The sequence below is a fragment of the Aspergillus chevalieri genome, chromosome 6 (genome assembly GCF_016861735.1).
Source record: "Aspergillus chevalieri M1 DNA, chromosome 6, nearly complete sequence".
NCBI classification, from domain to species: Eukaryota; Fungi; Ascomycota; class Eurotiomycetes; order Eurotiales; family Aspergillaceae; genus Aspergillus; species Aspergillus chevalieri.
This window is the reverse complement of record NC_057367.1, coordinates 2949741-2964991: the sequence shown is the minus strand read 5'-3', so window position 1 is coordinate 2964991 and position 15251 is coordinate 2949741. Positions and strand designations below refer to the sequence as shown.

General features: G+C 48.1%; 5 protein-coding genes across 5 annotated transcripts; all 5 read right to left on the bottom strand.

Moving 5' to 3' along the window:
• Positions 1 to 92: 92 nt before the first annotated feature.
• Positions 93 to 3783, bottom strand: ACHE_61043S (uncharacterized protein; the record flags this gene model as incomplete). The annotated part of the gene is made up of 5 exons (XM_043282284.1): positions 93 to 221; positions 278 to 494; positions 531 to 782; positions 819 to 1574; positions 1622 to 3783. The coding sequence occupies 5 exons, from the start codon at positions 3781 to 3783 to the stop codon at positions 93 to 95; spliced, it is 3516 nt and encodes a 1171-aa protein (XP_043139679.1).
• A 4583-nt stretch (positions 3784 to 8366) lies between these two features.
• On the bottom strand, positions 8367 to 8708 carry ACHE_61042S (uncharacterized protein; the record flags this gene model as incomplete). The annotated part of the gene is made up of 1 exon (XM_043282283.1): positions 8367 to 8708. One exon carries the CDS (start codon positions 8706 to 8708, stop codon positions 8367 to 8369), a length of 342 nt encoding a protein of 113 aa, XP_043139678.1.
• A 354-nt stretch (positions 8709 to 9062) lies between these two features.
• ACHE_61041S (uncharacterized protein) lies at positions 9063 to 9578 on the bottom strand (the record flags this gene model as incomplete). The annotated part of the gene is made up of 1 exon (XM_043282282.1): positions 9063 to 9578. The coding sequence occupies one exon, from the start codon at positions 9576 to 9578 to the stop codon at positions 9063 to 9065; it is 516 nt and encodes a 171-aa protein (XP_043139677.1).
• Positions 9579 to 10475: 897 nt separating this feature from the next.
• Positions 10476 to 10976, bottom strand: ACHE_61040S (uncharacterized protein; the record flags this gene model as incomplete). Its single annotated transcript, XM_043282281.1, has 2 exons — positions 10476 to 10571; positions 10680 to 10976. 2 exons carry the CDS (start codon positions 10974 to 10976, stop codon positions 10476 to 10478), a joined length of 393 nt encoding a protein of 130 aa, XP_043139676.1.
• Positions 10977 to 12349: 1373 nt separating this feature from the next.
• ACHE_61039S (uncharacterized protein) lies at positions 12350 to 15068 on the bottom strand (the record flags this gene model as incomplete). The annotated part of the gene is made up of 7 exons (XM_043282280.1): positions 12350 to 12715; positions 12769 to 13011; positions 13064 to 13225; positions 13287 to 13575; positions 13649 to 14022; positions 14073 to 14588; positions 14643 to 15068. 7 exons carry the CDS (start codon positions 15066 to 15068, stop codon positions 12350 to 12352), a joined length of 2376 nt encoding a protein of 791 aa, XP_043139675.1.
• Between the last annotated feature and the right edge of the window lie 183 nt (positions 15069 to 15251).

The window sequence follows — 15251 nt, the reverse complement described above, 5'->3', positions numbered from 1 at the left end:
CCCTAACCCTAACCCTAACCCTAACCCTAACCCTAACCCTAACCCTAACCCTAACCCTAACCCTAACCCTAACCCTAACCCTAACCCTAACCCTAATAACCCATGCCGATGTGCCGTTCGACGTGCCAATCAATGAGCCATTCAGTGTGCCGTTCGCCGTGCCATTCAGTGTGCCATTGACCGTGCCGGCTCGTGTGCCATTCCATGTGCCGTTCAATGTGCTGTTCAATGTGCCATTCAGTGTGCCGTTTGATGTGCCATTCAGTGTGCCGTTCACCGTGCCATTCCATGTGCCGTTCAATGTGCTGTTTGATGTGCCATCGACCGTGCCGGCTCGTGTGCCATTCGCCGTGCCATTCAGTGTGCCATTCAATGTGCCATTCACCGTACCATTCGGTGTGCCATTCCATGTGCCGTTCAATGTGCTGTTCAATGTGCCATTCAGTGTGCTGTTTGATGTGCCGTTCGCTGTGCCGTTCAATGTGCCATTCGATGTGCCGTTCGCTGTGCTGTTCAATGTGCCATTCGATGTGCCGTTCGATGTGCCAATCGTTGTGCCATTCGACATGGCATTTGATGTGCCGGCCTGTGTGCCAATCGGTGTGCCAATCGGTGTGCCATTCGATGTGCTGTTTGATGTGCCGTTCAGTCTACCATTTGACATGCCATTCACCGTACCATTCGGTGTGCCATTCCATGTGCCGTTCAATGTGCTGTTCAATGTGCCATTCAGTGTGCTGTTTGATGTGCCGTTCGCTGTGCCGTTCAATGTGCCATTCGATGTGCCGTTCGCTGTGCTGTTCAATGTGCCATTCGATGTGCCGTTCGATGTGCCAATCGTTGTGCCATTCGACATGGCATTTGATGTGCCGGCCTGTGTGCCAATCGGTGTGCCAATCGGTGTGCCATTCGATGTGCTGTTTGATGTGCCGTTCAGTCTACCATTTGACATGCCATTCACCGTACCATTCGGTGTGCCATTCCATGTGCCGTTCAATGTGCTGTTCGATGTGCCATTCAGTGTGCCGTTTGATGTGCCATTCGATATGCCGTTCAATGTGCCGTTCAATGTGCTGTTCGATGTGCCATTCAGTGTGCCGTTTGATATGCCATTCGCTGTGCCGTTTGATGTGCCGTTCGATGTGCCGTTCGACATGCCATTCACTGTACCATTCACCGTGCCATTCACCGTGCCATGCGCAGTGCCGGCCTGCCACGCTGTCAACTGGTCAATGAATGGCATCGCCAGCCACATATACCACACCACCAACTCCCCGACCGCCCGTGGCACATACCGGTGGATCAGCTTGCTGTCGTTGCTCGCATGGAAGCCCTTGTGGTATGCAGTCACCAGTGTCACCATCCCATCCTCAATGAACACATTGCGGAATTGGTTGTTCGGCGTGTTGACATACTGCACACTGAGCAGCTCGGGGGCCCGTGCCGGCTGCCCCGCCGTCATATGGATGGCCACGGCCAGTTTCTCCTTGAACCGGGCCACCCGGGCCAGATACTGTGCCACCAATGGGCAGTGGATCGCCCCCGGCGCATGAATTGCTGCTGCACGGGGCGCTCTGTGCGCAGCCGCTGGATCATCCACCACCGGCCATCCACGGGCCACCGGGTCCGGCGATCATGCAAAAAGTTCCAGCCCGGGTGCCCCTGGGTGGGATCATCATACAAGCCCTGCCACGGGATGGCGGGCAGCGGCATGGTGCTTGGGGTGTGGGCGCTGCTGGAACCATCGGCAATACATAATAGTTCACACAGCAGCTCCCGTGTGGCCCCAACCAGCCTGTGGATGAACCCACGGAATTCACCCATCGTGAAATGCAGATCCTTGTACAACAGCTCATCGGCTCCCATCCACGCCACATGGCCCGGCGCCGTGCTATTGTAATGGATCTTCAACCCATATGTGCGCCAGTCGAGCAATGTCTGCATGGGCCCATGGGTGCCACGGATCATGAAGCGGCTGACCATCTGCTGCACATGGTCATGAAATGACGGGCGATCGTGCACTGTGGTGGGGGTGGAGCGTGTGGGACTGGCACTATCACAGCCCTCATCGATATCGGCCAGTTGGGCATCTGCACTGGCCAACGGCCATGCTATTGGGCTAGCCGGTGTGCCATTTGGAGTGCCATTCGGAGTGCCATTCGGAGTGCCATTCGGAGTGCCATTCGGAGTGCCATTCGGAGTGCCATTCGGAGTGCCATTCGGAGTGCCATTCGGAGTGCCATTCACTGTGCTAGCCTGTGCCTGCCACATCTGAATAATGTCCCCCACATGGGGATCCAACCACAGTGCCTTCTGCACCACCATGAACCGCGCAAGCTTGATCATCCGCGATAAAATGGGGGGGTAACTGTCGGGATCACGCCACCCAGTCTCCCCCCAGCCGAGCACCGCCATGGCACACACAAGGGGGCTTTCATATTCATGGGCACGGTGGCGCTGGTTGAGCAGCTCAATGCAAAACTCCAAGCAGGCACGCTCCATTGGGCTCATCATCCATGCCGGCTCAGTGCTGCCTGCATTGCCAGTCTCCTCTGCTTCTTCCACATGCTCGGGGCTCACCCCATGCCCCTCGGTGGCCCGATAACTGCCGGGGTTCCCACCCTGCTCTAGGATCCGACCGGCCCCGGGGAACATATGGACCGCCCGAGCCCGGGCTCGATGGGGCGCCTGTTGGGGCCTCGCCATGGTGGGCATGGCAAGCTGCCACAAGATCTGCCACTTCCGCTGCTGCCGCGCGGTCATCCCATACACGGGCAGCGGACCACACCACTCCCGCATGCCCTGTCCGGCCTGGGTGGCCTGTGTGCGTGCAATGAAGCCCAACACTTGCTGCCACGCCTGCACATGCTTCTGGACACTGGTTTCATCCATGTACGCCTGGAGCGGCCGGTATGGGGTCTGTCCGGCCTCGGTCCGGGCCGCCTCCATACAAATGCCGGTTCCACACCGCTGCACGGTCTGCTGGCTCCGCCGGGCCAACTGGCCCATGGCATTCCAAATGGCCTGGATGGCCTGTTCAATGGGATCCGGGGGCTCCTCGGGGGGCGCTTCCACCAGCCGGAGCAGGTCCTGGGGGTGCACACCTTCCAGGTATCGTGCCCACCCGGTCCGGCGGAGCCACGGGTTAGCATCGGTGATCCGATCGGCCTGGATGACGGCCTGTTGTTCCTGGGCCGTTCGAGCCTGATCCCATGCGGTGATGATGGCATCGACGGCCCGTTGGGCCTGGTCCGCGGGGGGCGGTGGTGGTGGTGGTGGTGGGTGGCCCTCTGGGAAGCGGATATGGATGTAATGGGACCCCGGGCCCGATGGGAAGATCTGCTGCCACGCTACGGTGGTGAATGAACGCCGGAGCTCAGCGGCCCCTTGTGTGCGCTCTCTCTGGCCAACCCGGCCACGGCGGGTCTGTTGGGACCATTGATGGACCTGGCGCCAGTGCTTTCGCATGGTGTCCATGCTGGATGCCACATAATGGCACGGGGGGTCCTGTCGTTGGCATAACAAACCATTGGGTTCACAGGGGATGATGGGAATGATGGGCAGCGGGTCGTTCAATATGCATGGGATCTGGATGGCCGCACTGTCCTGTTCAATATCCTCCCACTGTTGGACTGCCTGAGCCAACTGGTGGGCGGATTGATGCTTGAACTGATGTTTCCGCTTCAGATGTCGCTCGACCTCCACCGGTCGTACGCCATGCTTGCACTGGCGACAGATCATCACTTGCAAGCTTGGGATCTTCTGGAACAGCTCATTCTCCATGGCCGCTCTATCCCATGAATGGGTGTAGTGAATGATGCTGTGAATTCGATGAATTGAATGAGTGAATGACCCCCGAATTCACCGGGTCGATCATGGCGGCGGAATGGCGATGGTCGGGCCACACCCCAACAAATCCGCGCGCCCAAACCGGGCATCTTTCCACCCACACCACGCCGTCATTTTGGGCGATATGGGGCCCCCGAGCGAGCCAGATATAAAGCAGGGGCCGGTCTATAAGCTGTGAAAATTTCAGCTCAATTGGGCCACTCCCGGGCACACAACCCGGTGTAAGCTCCAGACCGACCGAGCGTCAAGGCTCCAGACCGACCGAGTGTCAATTGCCATTTTCGCCAGCCAATCAGCGCCCGACTTCTCCGAACCCCTAATTCGGACATGGGCATATTCGTCCAACCCCTCTGGGTTAGGATGGTTTGCTGACTATCAGAGAATGGTTGTATAATGTCTGATTGAAGAAAGTCAGAATCATAGAAAGAATCAGAAAACTGAGATTGTTGGTTTTGTGACATATTGAAAAATGTGTAAATAGGAAACTATCACTGAGCAAAATGTGAGGGACTCACAGAAAGATTTAAACATGGCTTCAGGGGACATTGACTATTGCAGGGAGTTACATGTAGAGTAGATAGATCTATTATTATGGAGTACCGCTCTATATTATGATAGGTTTAAATGAACACTAGTGCGGATATGATATGGATATCCTTGGATTATCCGCATGATATCCATTAATTATCCATGTAGATCCGCAAAGTTCACGATAAAATCATCAAGTTCCCATTTTCTTGATTTTCCAACAATTACATATTGAACTATATGGACTAGGCATTGGAAGTATATAAAAATCAGCTCCTGCTACTGCTTGATATCTTATTCAGGCAAATGTTCCCCTAAATCAATCTTCATGAGAGTAGTTCTCTTGGTAGAGGATACACCTGCACACTCCAGCAGTAAATATATATTTTCACCTGTAACACCCAAGGTCAGCTTTTAATAACGTATTCAACGGGCGAGCGGCGAATACGGCCGAAGTGCGAATTTTCCCCGCAACCATTACTTTTCGAAGCTTTTCAACCACCAACACCATTCAATCTGACTGAATGAGACTATCTCCTAGTTAAATACATGTCTATTTACTAGGACATCTCCTTATAGTGTGCCCAATAATCCCACAACCACTACAGCGTGGTGGAGCTCGCTGGCGAGGTGTAGCATCATTAAGTTGCTCATTAAGCTGTGCATCAAGCTGCTGAATAGTATCAAGCTGCTGAATATGCTCACGGCCTTCCTGTACAGAGATAAAGAGGTCATCCCCTAGAGAAGTGTGTTTCCTTGCCTTCTTCTTCATTTTCCGCTCATTTTCAGCCCGTAGAACCTTGATGTCTTCTTGTAGAATGAGGTTCATATTCATCGCCATCTGTGCAGCCTTCTCAAGATGTTGAATATGAGAGATTGGGCTGCTAGAAAGTGTCCTTTTTTTCCGAAGACTTCTTTGTAGGCTGCGAACCTTATGGTCTAACTGGCGAGGATTTTGAGGTGTTTGAAAAGCAGACGAGATTGAGCCTTCAGTTAGATTTGGCGGTGGTGTTGGTGTACGAAGTTGAAAGGTGATTTTCTCAAGAACCCGACCCTGATTCAATGGTTTAAGACCTGCACCTGCAAAGCCACTGCATATATTCCCTTTGGTAAATGCTGCTTTGCGTGCAGGAGGGTATAAATGTAGAAAATCTTCCTTGTCAATGTGGTTGTTTCCAGCCACCATCATACCTTCCACTAGTTTTCCATATGCGCGTTTGAGCGGCCCAAAAACCCCAACATCCAGGGGCTGAAGAAGATGAGATGTATGTGGAGGCATACAAAGACAGATAATTGAATTGTTCTTGCAGAAATCATCAATTCAGCAGTTTGGTGACTTGAATGACCATCAAGGATAAGCAACCGCTTCGCGCCAGTTGAATGCAGCTTTGAAAAAGGATCAAAAATTTGCTTTAACCACTTGAGACCAATTGCATCAGTTGTCCAGCCATTTGGACTGTTGGTAAGCTTCCAATCCAGGGGAAGATTATCCTCTTCATACCAAGCAGCCTGGTGTTCTTTCCCCTTCAAGATAATTGCCGCTGGAATAAGAATGCCCTTAGAGCTCACACATTCAATGATTGTGACCCATTCACGATTTCCCTGGATAACTGTACGAGGTCTCTCACTGCGTTCTGCTGCAGTAATAACCTTGGATGTTGTGCAGAGTCCCATTGCAAAGCCAGTTTCGTCAAAATTCCAGATATCATCTTCATGTATACCATGTTCTTGGATAACCTTGCGTACAATCTCAAACCACTCTTTAAGAACCTTTGGATCCTCTTGTTTTGCCCGCTGGTATGTGATTCTTCGATTGTATCTTGTACGTAGTTCAGGACGACGTTTGGTAAAGGAATAGGCCCAGTTGATTCCAAGAATTGCAGTTGGATCTTGTGTACGCTCACGAAGTAAAATTTGTGCCATTCCACGCAGGAATTCTGACCGAATTGAGAATCCTCGCTTGTCTGCATCTAGTAGACTCTTGACAAGCACTTCTTCTTCATATTCTGTCAATTTATGGCCATTTGCACGTGTTTCTGTACGTGGTTTGATTCCATTAAGCCGCTTGCGGAGGGAGGATTCAGAGACACCATATATCTGGGCGGCTTTCAATTTTGATTGAACTTTTTTCTCTTTCCATGCAGTAATAGCCATTTGCATACGGGCTTCCTTAGATAAAGGCATTTTTGTGTATAAAAAGTAGAAGAAATGATGTGTTAAAAATGGTTGTGTTGAATATTTTGGTGGTTGCGGGGAAAATTCGCACTTCGGCCGTATTCGCCGCTCGCCCGTTGAATACGTTATCTAAATCATTAGTAGCTACCACCACTTCGCCTGTAATTTGAGATACTAGAATTACTTCAAATGCAGAGGGTCTAATATACCTAAGCATTTTCAAAAATTTCATAAGGAGGACAATGGAAAAGTGCCAACTGATCCTATTACAATCAGAACAGGCGTAAATAACTGATATTTACGAATCTGAATCAGCGAGTTATGCATCACATGACAGCCTGAATGTAGTTAATTTAGCGAGAATTGTGCAAATGCGGATACCATGCGGATATCCGCATCCTATCCACGCGGATTTGGATTTGGATTTGGATACCTGAGTCATATCCAAATCCGTGCGGATTTGGATGTGGATAGCAAAGTGGTATCCGCGGATGAGGATATGTCGCAGTCTAGCCATGTAGTTGTGAATGAATGGGAGCTTTAGTCTTTTACATGAATAACTTTCCGCAGAAGGTTCAGCTTTCCGGTATACTTCATATTTCTGACATAGTAGACTGCAAGTGTCACGGCGCTCTACTAGGATAATGGAACATCCAACTCATGGGTTCTACCTAGGTAGCTCTCGACGAGGATAATTGACATGAGGAAGGAAGAAAGAAGGTAACGCCATATTTATCAACAAAGCAACAAAGCAAACAGCCACGCCTCACGTGATAACCAACCAACGTGACCAGGCCGTCACACACAGTAACTTCAGATGCTCAATCTTCAATAGGGGGGATCTCTGAAGTTGATATTCTTGTGACATCAGCTACATCTCTACGGCCACAAACAACCACTCATGACGAACTTTCACAGTATCTAGGAAGTAGTAAGCTATATCCCCTTCCATCTTACCTGTCTCTTACTGATCTCTATAGGTACTCAACTAGTGAACCCTCAGATCTACTGGAGGGATCATCAGCATGAATACCCCATCCTTGCAAGCCTCGCACGAGATGTTCTCACAACACCTGCTAGTGGTTCTGGTGTTGAGCGGTTATTCAACTCTGCTCGTGATATCTGTCACTACCGCCGAGGATCACTGAAATCCAAAACAATCAAGGAGCTTATGTTGTTTATGTGTACAACCAAGTTTGACATGGAATCTGAACAGCTTTGTCACATAGATGAGTATCTCACTACTCAAGAGACACAAGCAGAAAAAGAGGAAAAGGATGCTTGGAAAGCAGAGGTTGAGTTCAATCAAATCAGTGATGATGAGGATGAACCTTCAGTGATCACATTTCAAAATGTCCAGCCAATTCATGAGCATATGCTTGGGAAAAGACAAAGGGTTGAAGCTCCTACTGATAAGCATGGGCCTCTGATTGAATTAGGTGAAGAGGATGAGATTCCCCTGCCTGATAATAGCCACATGCAGGCAGAGAGCAGTACTCAGAGGCGTTCATCAGGGCGACTTCCAAAGCGTTCAAGACGAGATGAGGACTTTGTGTATGAAAAGCCATAGAATCAGTAGAATTCTGAAATAATCTGTTTGTGATTGGAAATTTTTATAATAATATGGCCTTTAAGCGTTTATCTGATCTCATTCTGTATGTGTAAGCAAAATACCCAAAAATACAGGCAGAATCTACATAAAATATGCATATCACAGCATTTCCTATGTTTGTACTGTTTGTGGAACCTCCGGTTCGAACTGCACCTCCGCGGTTCGGGTCTAAGAATATAAGAACCGCACCGTGGTTCCAACATCAAGAACCAAGAACCGCACCTCTTGCGGTGTGGTGCGGGTCGAACCGCGAGAACCGCGGTTCGATTTCGAGGCCTACTTGCACTAATGCCGCGATGCGTCCAGAGAAACCCTTGGACGACTTGGTGATGGAGCGAAGGAATAGAGTGTCACAGATGGCCCCGTGACCCCGCCCCGAACCCGCCCCAAACCCCGCCGGGGCGGGCTTCGGGGCAGAGGTGCTCACCCCGCTCTGGGTTTGGGGCAGAGGTCCCCGCCCCGCTAATTTTTTGGGTGCCCCGTTGGGGCGGGCTGAACTGGGGCAGCGGGGTTTGGGGCGCCCCAAGGCCCCGTTAGGCCCCATTACGAAGCCAAACATATATTACTGTATGGTATCTATACTGTGTAACGATTACTTTGAAGAAACCGAGTGTTTGACTGAGAGGCTTTGTCAGCTCAAAGTTATGAACTTATGCTATTATATTACAAAGGATCATGCTACATCCCGCATTTTAATTGTCATGATAATTTTTAACCATAGTGAAAACGAGTTGGAATTTTTTAACACTATCTTGATTCTTGAAACCTGATACTCCATACATCTTCCAGCATCAATGATAAAGGGGAACCCTTACAACCTCTGCAGGAATGAGAAAGCCCGTGCACTTCCAAGATCAATATGGATAGTACATCGACTCAGTCTCACAAAGACTACCAGCTATTTACCGTTCTCAAGGCGCTGAAAATATCCAGGTTCATGGATAACACGACGTGGCCGGGTTGTTGCAGATTGAGGATGTGGGTTTATAACCTCCGACTGGCTTGTCGTAGAATGAGCTTCTGCGTTCATGGATGGTGAATGGATGGCAGACGGTCGCTGGTAAGACTGCAGTGGAGGTAGTCTGAGTCCATCTTCCTCATCGTCATCAGCCCAGCGATCTCTATCATCATCCTCAAATCCACCTAGATCCTCTTCATCACTGATATAGTTGACATCCAATTCAACATTGAAATCCACATATCCCACATCGTTCTGCTCATCATTGTCACCATCTTCAACAGATATGTATTCCCGTTTCAGTTCAAAGCGGTCAGCAGACATTTGGATCATAATTGCTTCAATTGTTTCGGGTGCGAGGCGGTTACGCCGATAGTGGCAAACATCCCGAGCAGTACTGAACAGATTCTCGACACCAACACCACTCGCTGGAACTGCAAGGAAATCACGGGCCATTCGAGAAAGGATTGGGAAACGGGGTGCATTATCACGCCACCAGTCAAGGACATCAGGGACTGAACCCAGTGGTAAAGTTGCTTGAAAGTCACCATGGTTAGAACAATTGAAAAGGTCATAAATGCAGAAGTAACAAAAGAAGACTAACGCTCATCATCCAGGTATCTTTGCAGTTCAGTGTATTGATGACTCTGTGATTGTTCGTTTGAGTCAGACTGTTGGTTGTATCGGCGACGCTTGTACCGGTGAAGAGCTTGATCAATTACATTCAGATTGGTGGAGGATGCAGTCGCTTCGTTGATCAATGGATATCTGTTTCGGTAATAAGAAAAGACTTTTTTTAGTACATTCTCATATTTAACCGACCAAAGCATTCCTGAGCCACCATTTTCTTCCCAACTTGCTCCTTGGAAAACAGAAAGCTTTTGGCATGGATCAAGGACAGTGCCGATTGCATAAATGACGCCCTGAAATTCATATGTCTTTCCATAATATTCTGAAAGTTTTCTGTGCGCCATTGACAAACCCTGATAAAGCTGCCTTTTCCACGGTCGCTGTTTGTTTTCAAGGTGATGCTGATTATCCTCGATGTGATTGAAGAGACTGTTGTAGATCATATACACCTTGTATAAATATTAGCAAGGATCTAACCGTGGTGAAAATTGGCACATGCCTTATGAACTGTAACTCCATGGTGCTTAGACAGGCTGTTTGTAAAGTAGTAGAACTCTCGAAGCAGCTGAAGTAGGTACTCCACATGTCGCCATTCATGTTCTGCAAGACTCAGAGGGAAGATAGCATGGTCATCCGTTGTGGTGATAAACCTTCGAATTGGCTCCCTCAACTTATAAGCCCGTTCAAGCATAAGAAAGGTGAAATTCCAGCGAGTTTTGCAATCTAGAAGAAGACCAAGTGTTTTAGTATTGTGTGAATCCATTCGCTGATATCGTCGAAAGCTTTCCCGACGTTGAGGGCTGGCATTAACATATCGCACTAGTTTCCGGACCTATCTAGCATTAGCTGAGAACAAGTAACAAAGAAAAAAAAAGAAAAAAGAAAAAAGAAAAGAAAAGAAAAGGGGAAATAGAATCAAAGCCTTACTTTTTCGAGAGTACGAGTCAATCCTTTTTCTCTCAGGTTTTTATCATCATCATTCCAGCGGATGCCAACAACATCATCATTTTTGGCATCGATCTTTAGCTCACGCAAAAAGGCATTGACGGCAAGTTGTATGACATGTGTAAGACATGGAAGATGGTGTGGAGTGCTAAGAATGGCTTGTAGGCCACTGTCCATGGCATGCTCAAAGAAGTCATGTGTGTTCAAAGCGTCTTGCAAGCCATGAGCAACATCTGGATCTAAAGTCTGGGCAAGGGAATCTGTGACGTAGACAAACATTGTCCCATTGTTTCCAGCCTGTAATAGTCAGTATGATCTCAATTTCTTATGTTCTAACCATGGCGAGAGGATGTGTATATTATACGTACATTGTCCGTTGTAATGCCAAGGAGGCGATGAGACAGATCATGCTTTCCCAATATTTTCAAGAGCACAGATCCAAGACGATCCCCAGAATGAGATCCTTCCAATGGAGAAAAACCAAGAAGGGTCTCGCAAAACCGGAAATCCGCTGAGATGAAATACCCAATAACTGCCATGAATGGTTTCTGATCCGGACTTGTCCAGCAATCAAGGGCAATCGAAATTTTACTATCAGAAGGAAGGGTTTCCATGGTATTCCGTCGAGAAGTATGAGCAAGCTGCATTAGCAGATCTTTCACACCATTTCGATTGGGAAAATGCAGCTTTTTGTTCGGACCAGCCGCAAGATTTAGAAGACGTCGAAATTGTACATTTTCAATGAGTCGGAATGGGAGACGGTTACCAACAATGCAATGAACTACCTGTTCCTGAAATGCCTCACGAGAATAAGTCTTGTCTGGCGTGTTTATCTGGGAGATAGAAAGAATTCCTGAGTTAGTATACTTGTTTTGCATAACAGGATATTGGAGTAGACTTTGCACTTACTGGTCCTTTTCCAAGAAAGTCTCGAATGGAAGCATGACATTTTTGAGGATGCTGATAAGTGCATTGCCTGGTATTTGGATGTCTGATCATTGTTTTGGTCCCATTGCCTCTACCTGGATGATCAATAAAGGTCTCACAGTGAATACAGCGAGCATGTGGAGTGCCATCATCAAGACGTGCGACTTCTATGAAATGCTGCCAACCTTGAGAATGTTTGGATCCTCCCCATCGCATGTCTTTACCCTTCTTCTCAAACTTTCCAGCTGATATAGTTGTCCTCCACCAACGCATAAACTCATCTCGTTTTTGAATGAACTCAGATTCAGTGGTGAGGTTCTTGCGTTCTGGATATTTGACACATGTGTTTGTTCCATGTCTGCTTGAAATGATATCCAGGTCAAAGTCGCCGATTGGGTTGTTTTTCCGGTTAACAGAGGAATATGGTAAAGATGTATTCGGAAAGGGATCAATTGGCAAACTTCACTGGCTCTCTGGAAAAGGAGAGGACTCTAAGTCAAGATTGGGAAGTATATCACTGAATGATGATTGTGGTGCTGGCGCAGGTGAGGAATGAGAAGTGTAAGGAGTATTTGCTGGCGAATCCATTGTACATAGCATTCATATAAACATGATGAGAAGGAAGAGAAAAATCTAATAATCCAGAGCAGAATTTCAAATTCAGCGCCCAACACACCCCAAACTTTTCTGTAATTGAGAAAAACACTTTAACCATGGTTTGAATTTTAATTTTCGTTGTCAGTTGCCTCTGTGTTCTCTTCCGGTTCCACACCCTCTCCTGGTTCTACATCCTCTGTCTCATTTCGCTTGCGCTTCTGGGTCTCTGACTGTCTGATCACACTATTCTTCTGAATAGATCGGTTGTGCTCCTTGATCTTTGCTTGGATCTCCTCTGCTTGGCTTGTGAACATCTTCGGCCGACATTTTAGGAAGCCAGGAGTCTCCTTGATAGTGATCGCGGCCGGTTCTGAACGATCCAAAGAAAATGCACTCAAATCTTCGGAAAAATTATCGATTGCGTGTGTATAGCCGTACCGTTCAAGCACTTGTGCCTGGTCCTTGAGAACAACCACAGCCGCCTCATATTCCGCCTAATGAAACTAATGAGTTTCTAACCATGGTTAAAAGTGCGAGGAGCACTTACCTCACATCCAATCAGATTCTCTGGTCGCTTCTTCCCGCCCTTAAGCCCCCAACTGATCGTTTCCAGCATCTTGCTTTTGAGGGATCGGTAGTGCCAGAGGGCACCAAAAATTTCACCTTGCTGGACCAAGTCTTCCTCCTCATTTTTGTTGAGCATTGAGGGAGTTCGGCAAACTGCTTGATTCTGTTTAAGCGTGCGGCCAATCACCGGGCCCCACGGTGAGTATGGCATCTGATTGGAGATCTAAAATATGTTAATCTCACCACGGTAAGAAAAGTGGAGTGAGGGGACCTACTAAAAAACCCAGATCATTATACGCGCTCATCGCATTGGTCAGAACCGGGCCGGCAGACTTGACAACATGCTGTATAATTGCAGCCCAATTCGGGTGGAGGAAACGCTCAAAATATGCAGCTGAGTGCGACGCACTTGCAAGGGTATCAGGGGGTGGTTTGAGCTAGAATCAGTTTTATTAGCAACTTCATGTTCAATACTAGTGAACTGTCTGGTCAACCTACTAGGTCATTGAGTTTTGGGTCCTTCCAGAAGCCGTCAGTTTGGACCTGTCTCACAAGCTCATCGATGAAATTACGAGCTAACCGAAGACGGTCAGCATCCAGAGAAAATGGACGATCAAAATTCTTGTCTCCGAAAAGAAGGTCTTGGATCTCCAAGTCCCATTGGAAGTCCTTCAGATCATGCGAGGCTGCTGCAGGGTATGTCCAGTCTGGGTCAATCCATATAGCTATGTGGCGAAGAATCCGTTTGACCTTGTCAACTGCTTTTTCCAGGTTGCACCAATCATTCCTAGTCAGAAAGTTAATGATTCAAAAAGCTACTAACCGTGGGGAGATTATGGAGTCAGGGAACTGTAGCTTACCAGCATGGACATGGGAGATTTCGATTCTCCATTAGGCGTGAAAAGATGAAGTGGTAATCTTCTTCACTGAGATCCTTAAGAAACCCTGGGCGACGCCAGTCGAAGCGATAGTCATTGGTTTGGTAGGGGCTTGAGAGTCGCGGGAGTTGCTCATTCCGATAATTTGGAGGCAAAGGCCAAGGATTCTTGCGCTTTTTGTTATTCAACCAATAGTCCTCACGGCGTGGATAAAACAGGAGCCGAAGAGGGTAGTCTGGCCGACCAGCCTCAACACTGAGGATTAACTCCCAGTCCTCACATCGAACGAGGTGCGCGGTATGCCCGAAGATCTTTGTGGTGAACTCGAGAAATTTATCAAACTCTCGAAACCAGATCTGACTGTGGTTAGTACCATCTTCAACCTTTGATGTGGAAATCAACGTACAAAATCAAGTTTTGATGAAACCATTTTTCCTCCGAGGGTCCAGGTAAAGCGACGTTCTCCATATCGTGTCATTCCATATCGAAAAACATACGGCTGAAAGCCTTCATGGCTGATCACAGAGCCCATCCGGGCAGTGTGTGTGAGATACAGACCAAAGAGTGTCTGCACCCAGTCAGAGAAAGTTGAGCCTCTGACAATTTCTCCTCGCTCTTTCTCTGGCACACTCTCCAGCCGACCGAGTATCTGGACTGCATTGTAGCCATCACTGTTTGAATGGTGCATGACTTCACGATTGGCCATCAGGGCAGCAAGGGTATCCTCTGTCATCTTGTCATCATCATAAAGGTCGATGGCCCACAGATAGTCATGGGCTTCAGGTCGTGTGATGTCTTCCCCAGCATCAGCGCGTTCAATGGCCTCTTGAAGGATCTTGAGCATAGCTGAAACCCGATGCTGTCCATTTCGCAGTTCAAACGTGGTACCTTCTGGCAAAACTTGAATGTGAATCAATTCATTCTGATGTAGTTACCGGTTAGCAATGTAGTCACCATGGTTAGAATGTTAACGTACAGGATCACTAGTTTTTCTGGTAAGGGATTTGTGGAGGTCCATGAGCGTAGTCGTTTCTGTAACATGATCTGCCAAAACTGTCTCCAACATCTTGCTTGTAGTCGTCACTTTTAAGCGGTCCTCCTGTGCAAAACGCCGAACACCACACTTGAACGCCTCAGAAAGCTTCTCAATGAAACGTTCATCAATGGCTCGGTTACGTTCATTATGTGAGAGAGCACGAATATCCACCACAACACTCCCAAGGTATGCACTGTCAAGCTGGGTGACTATTCGATCGTCATGGATGAGCTTCTGGAGTGGTCCACCATTTTCAGATTGCTCGTTAGCCTGAGGAGCCTCAGGAGCAGGGTCAACATCCTCAGCACCTTTCCTGGCTTTGCTCGTGCTGGCCAGGGTTTTTGATTGTTTCTTTGGCGGCGCCATGGCGGCGAGCAAACTAACCGTGGGGAGAACAGGTCTCAGCGGTGTTTACTAACTTTTCATAAAACAGCCGATTTCTGAAAAACCTGATTAAAGAAAGGAAGATGGTTTCTTAGCATGGCGAGAATTTCGCGGAGTGATATTTATGCCCACGCCTCTTTTGTATTCACTAACCAGAGGAATGAA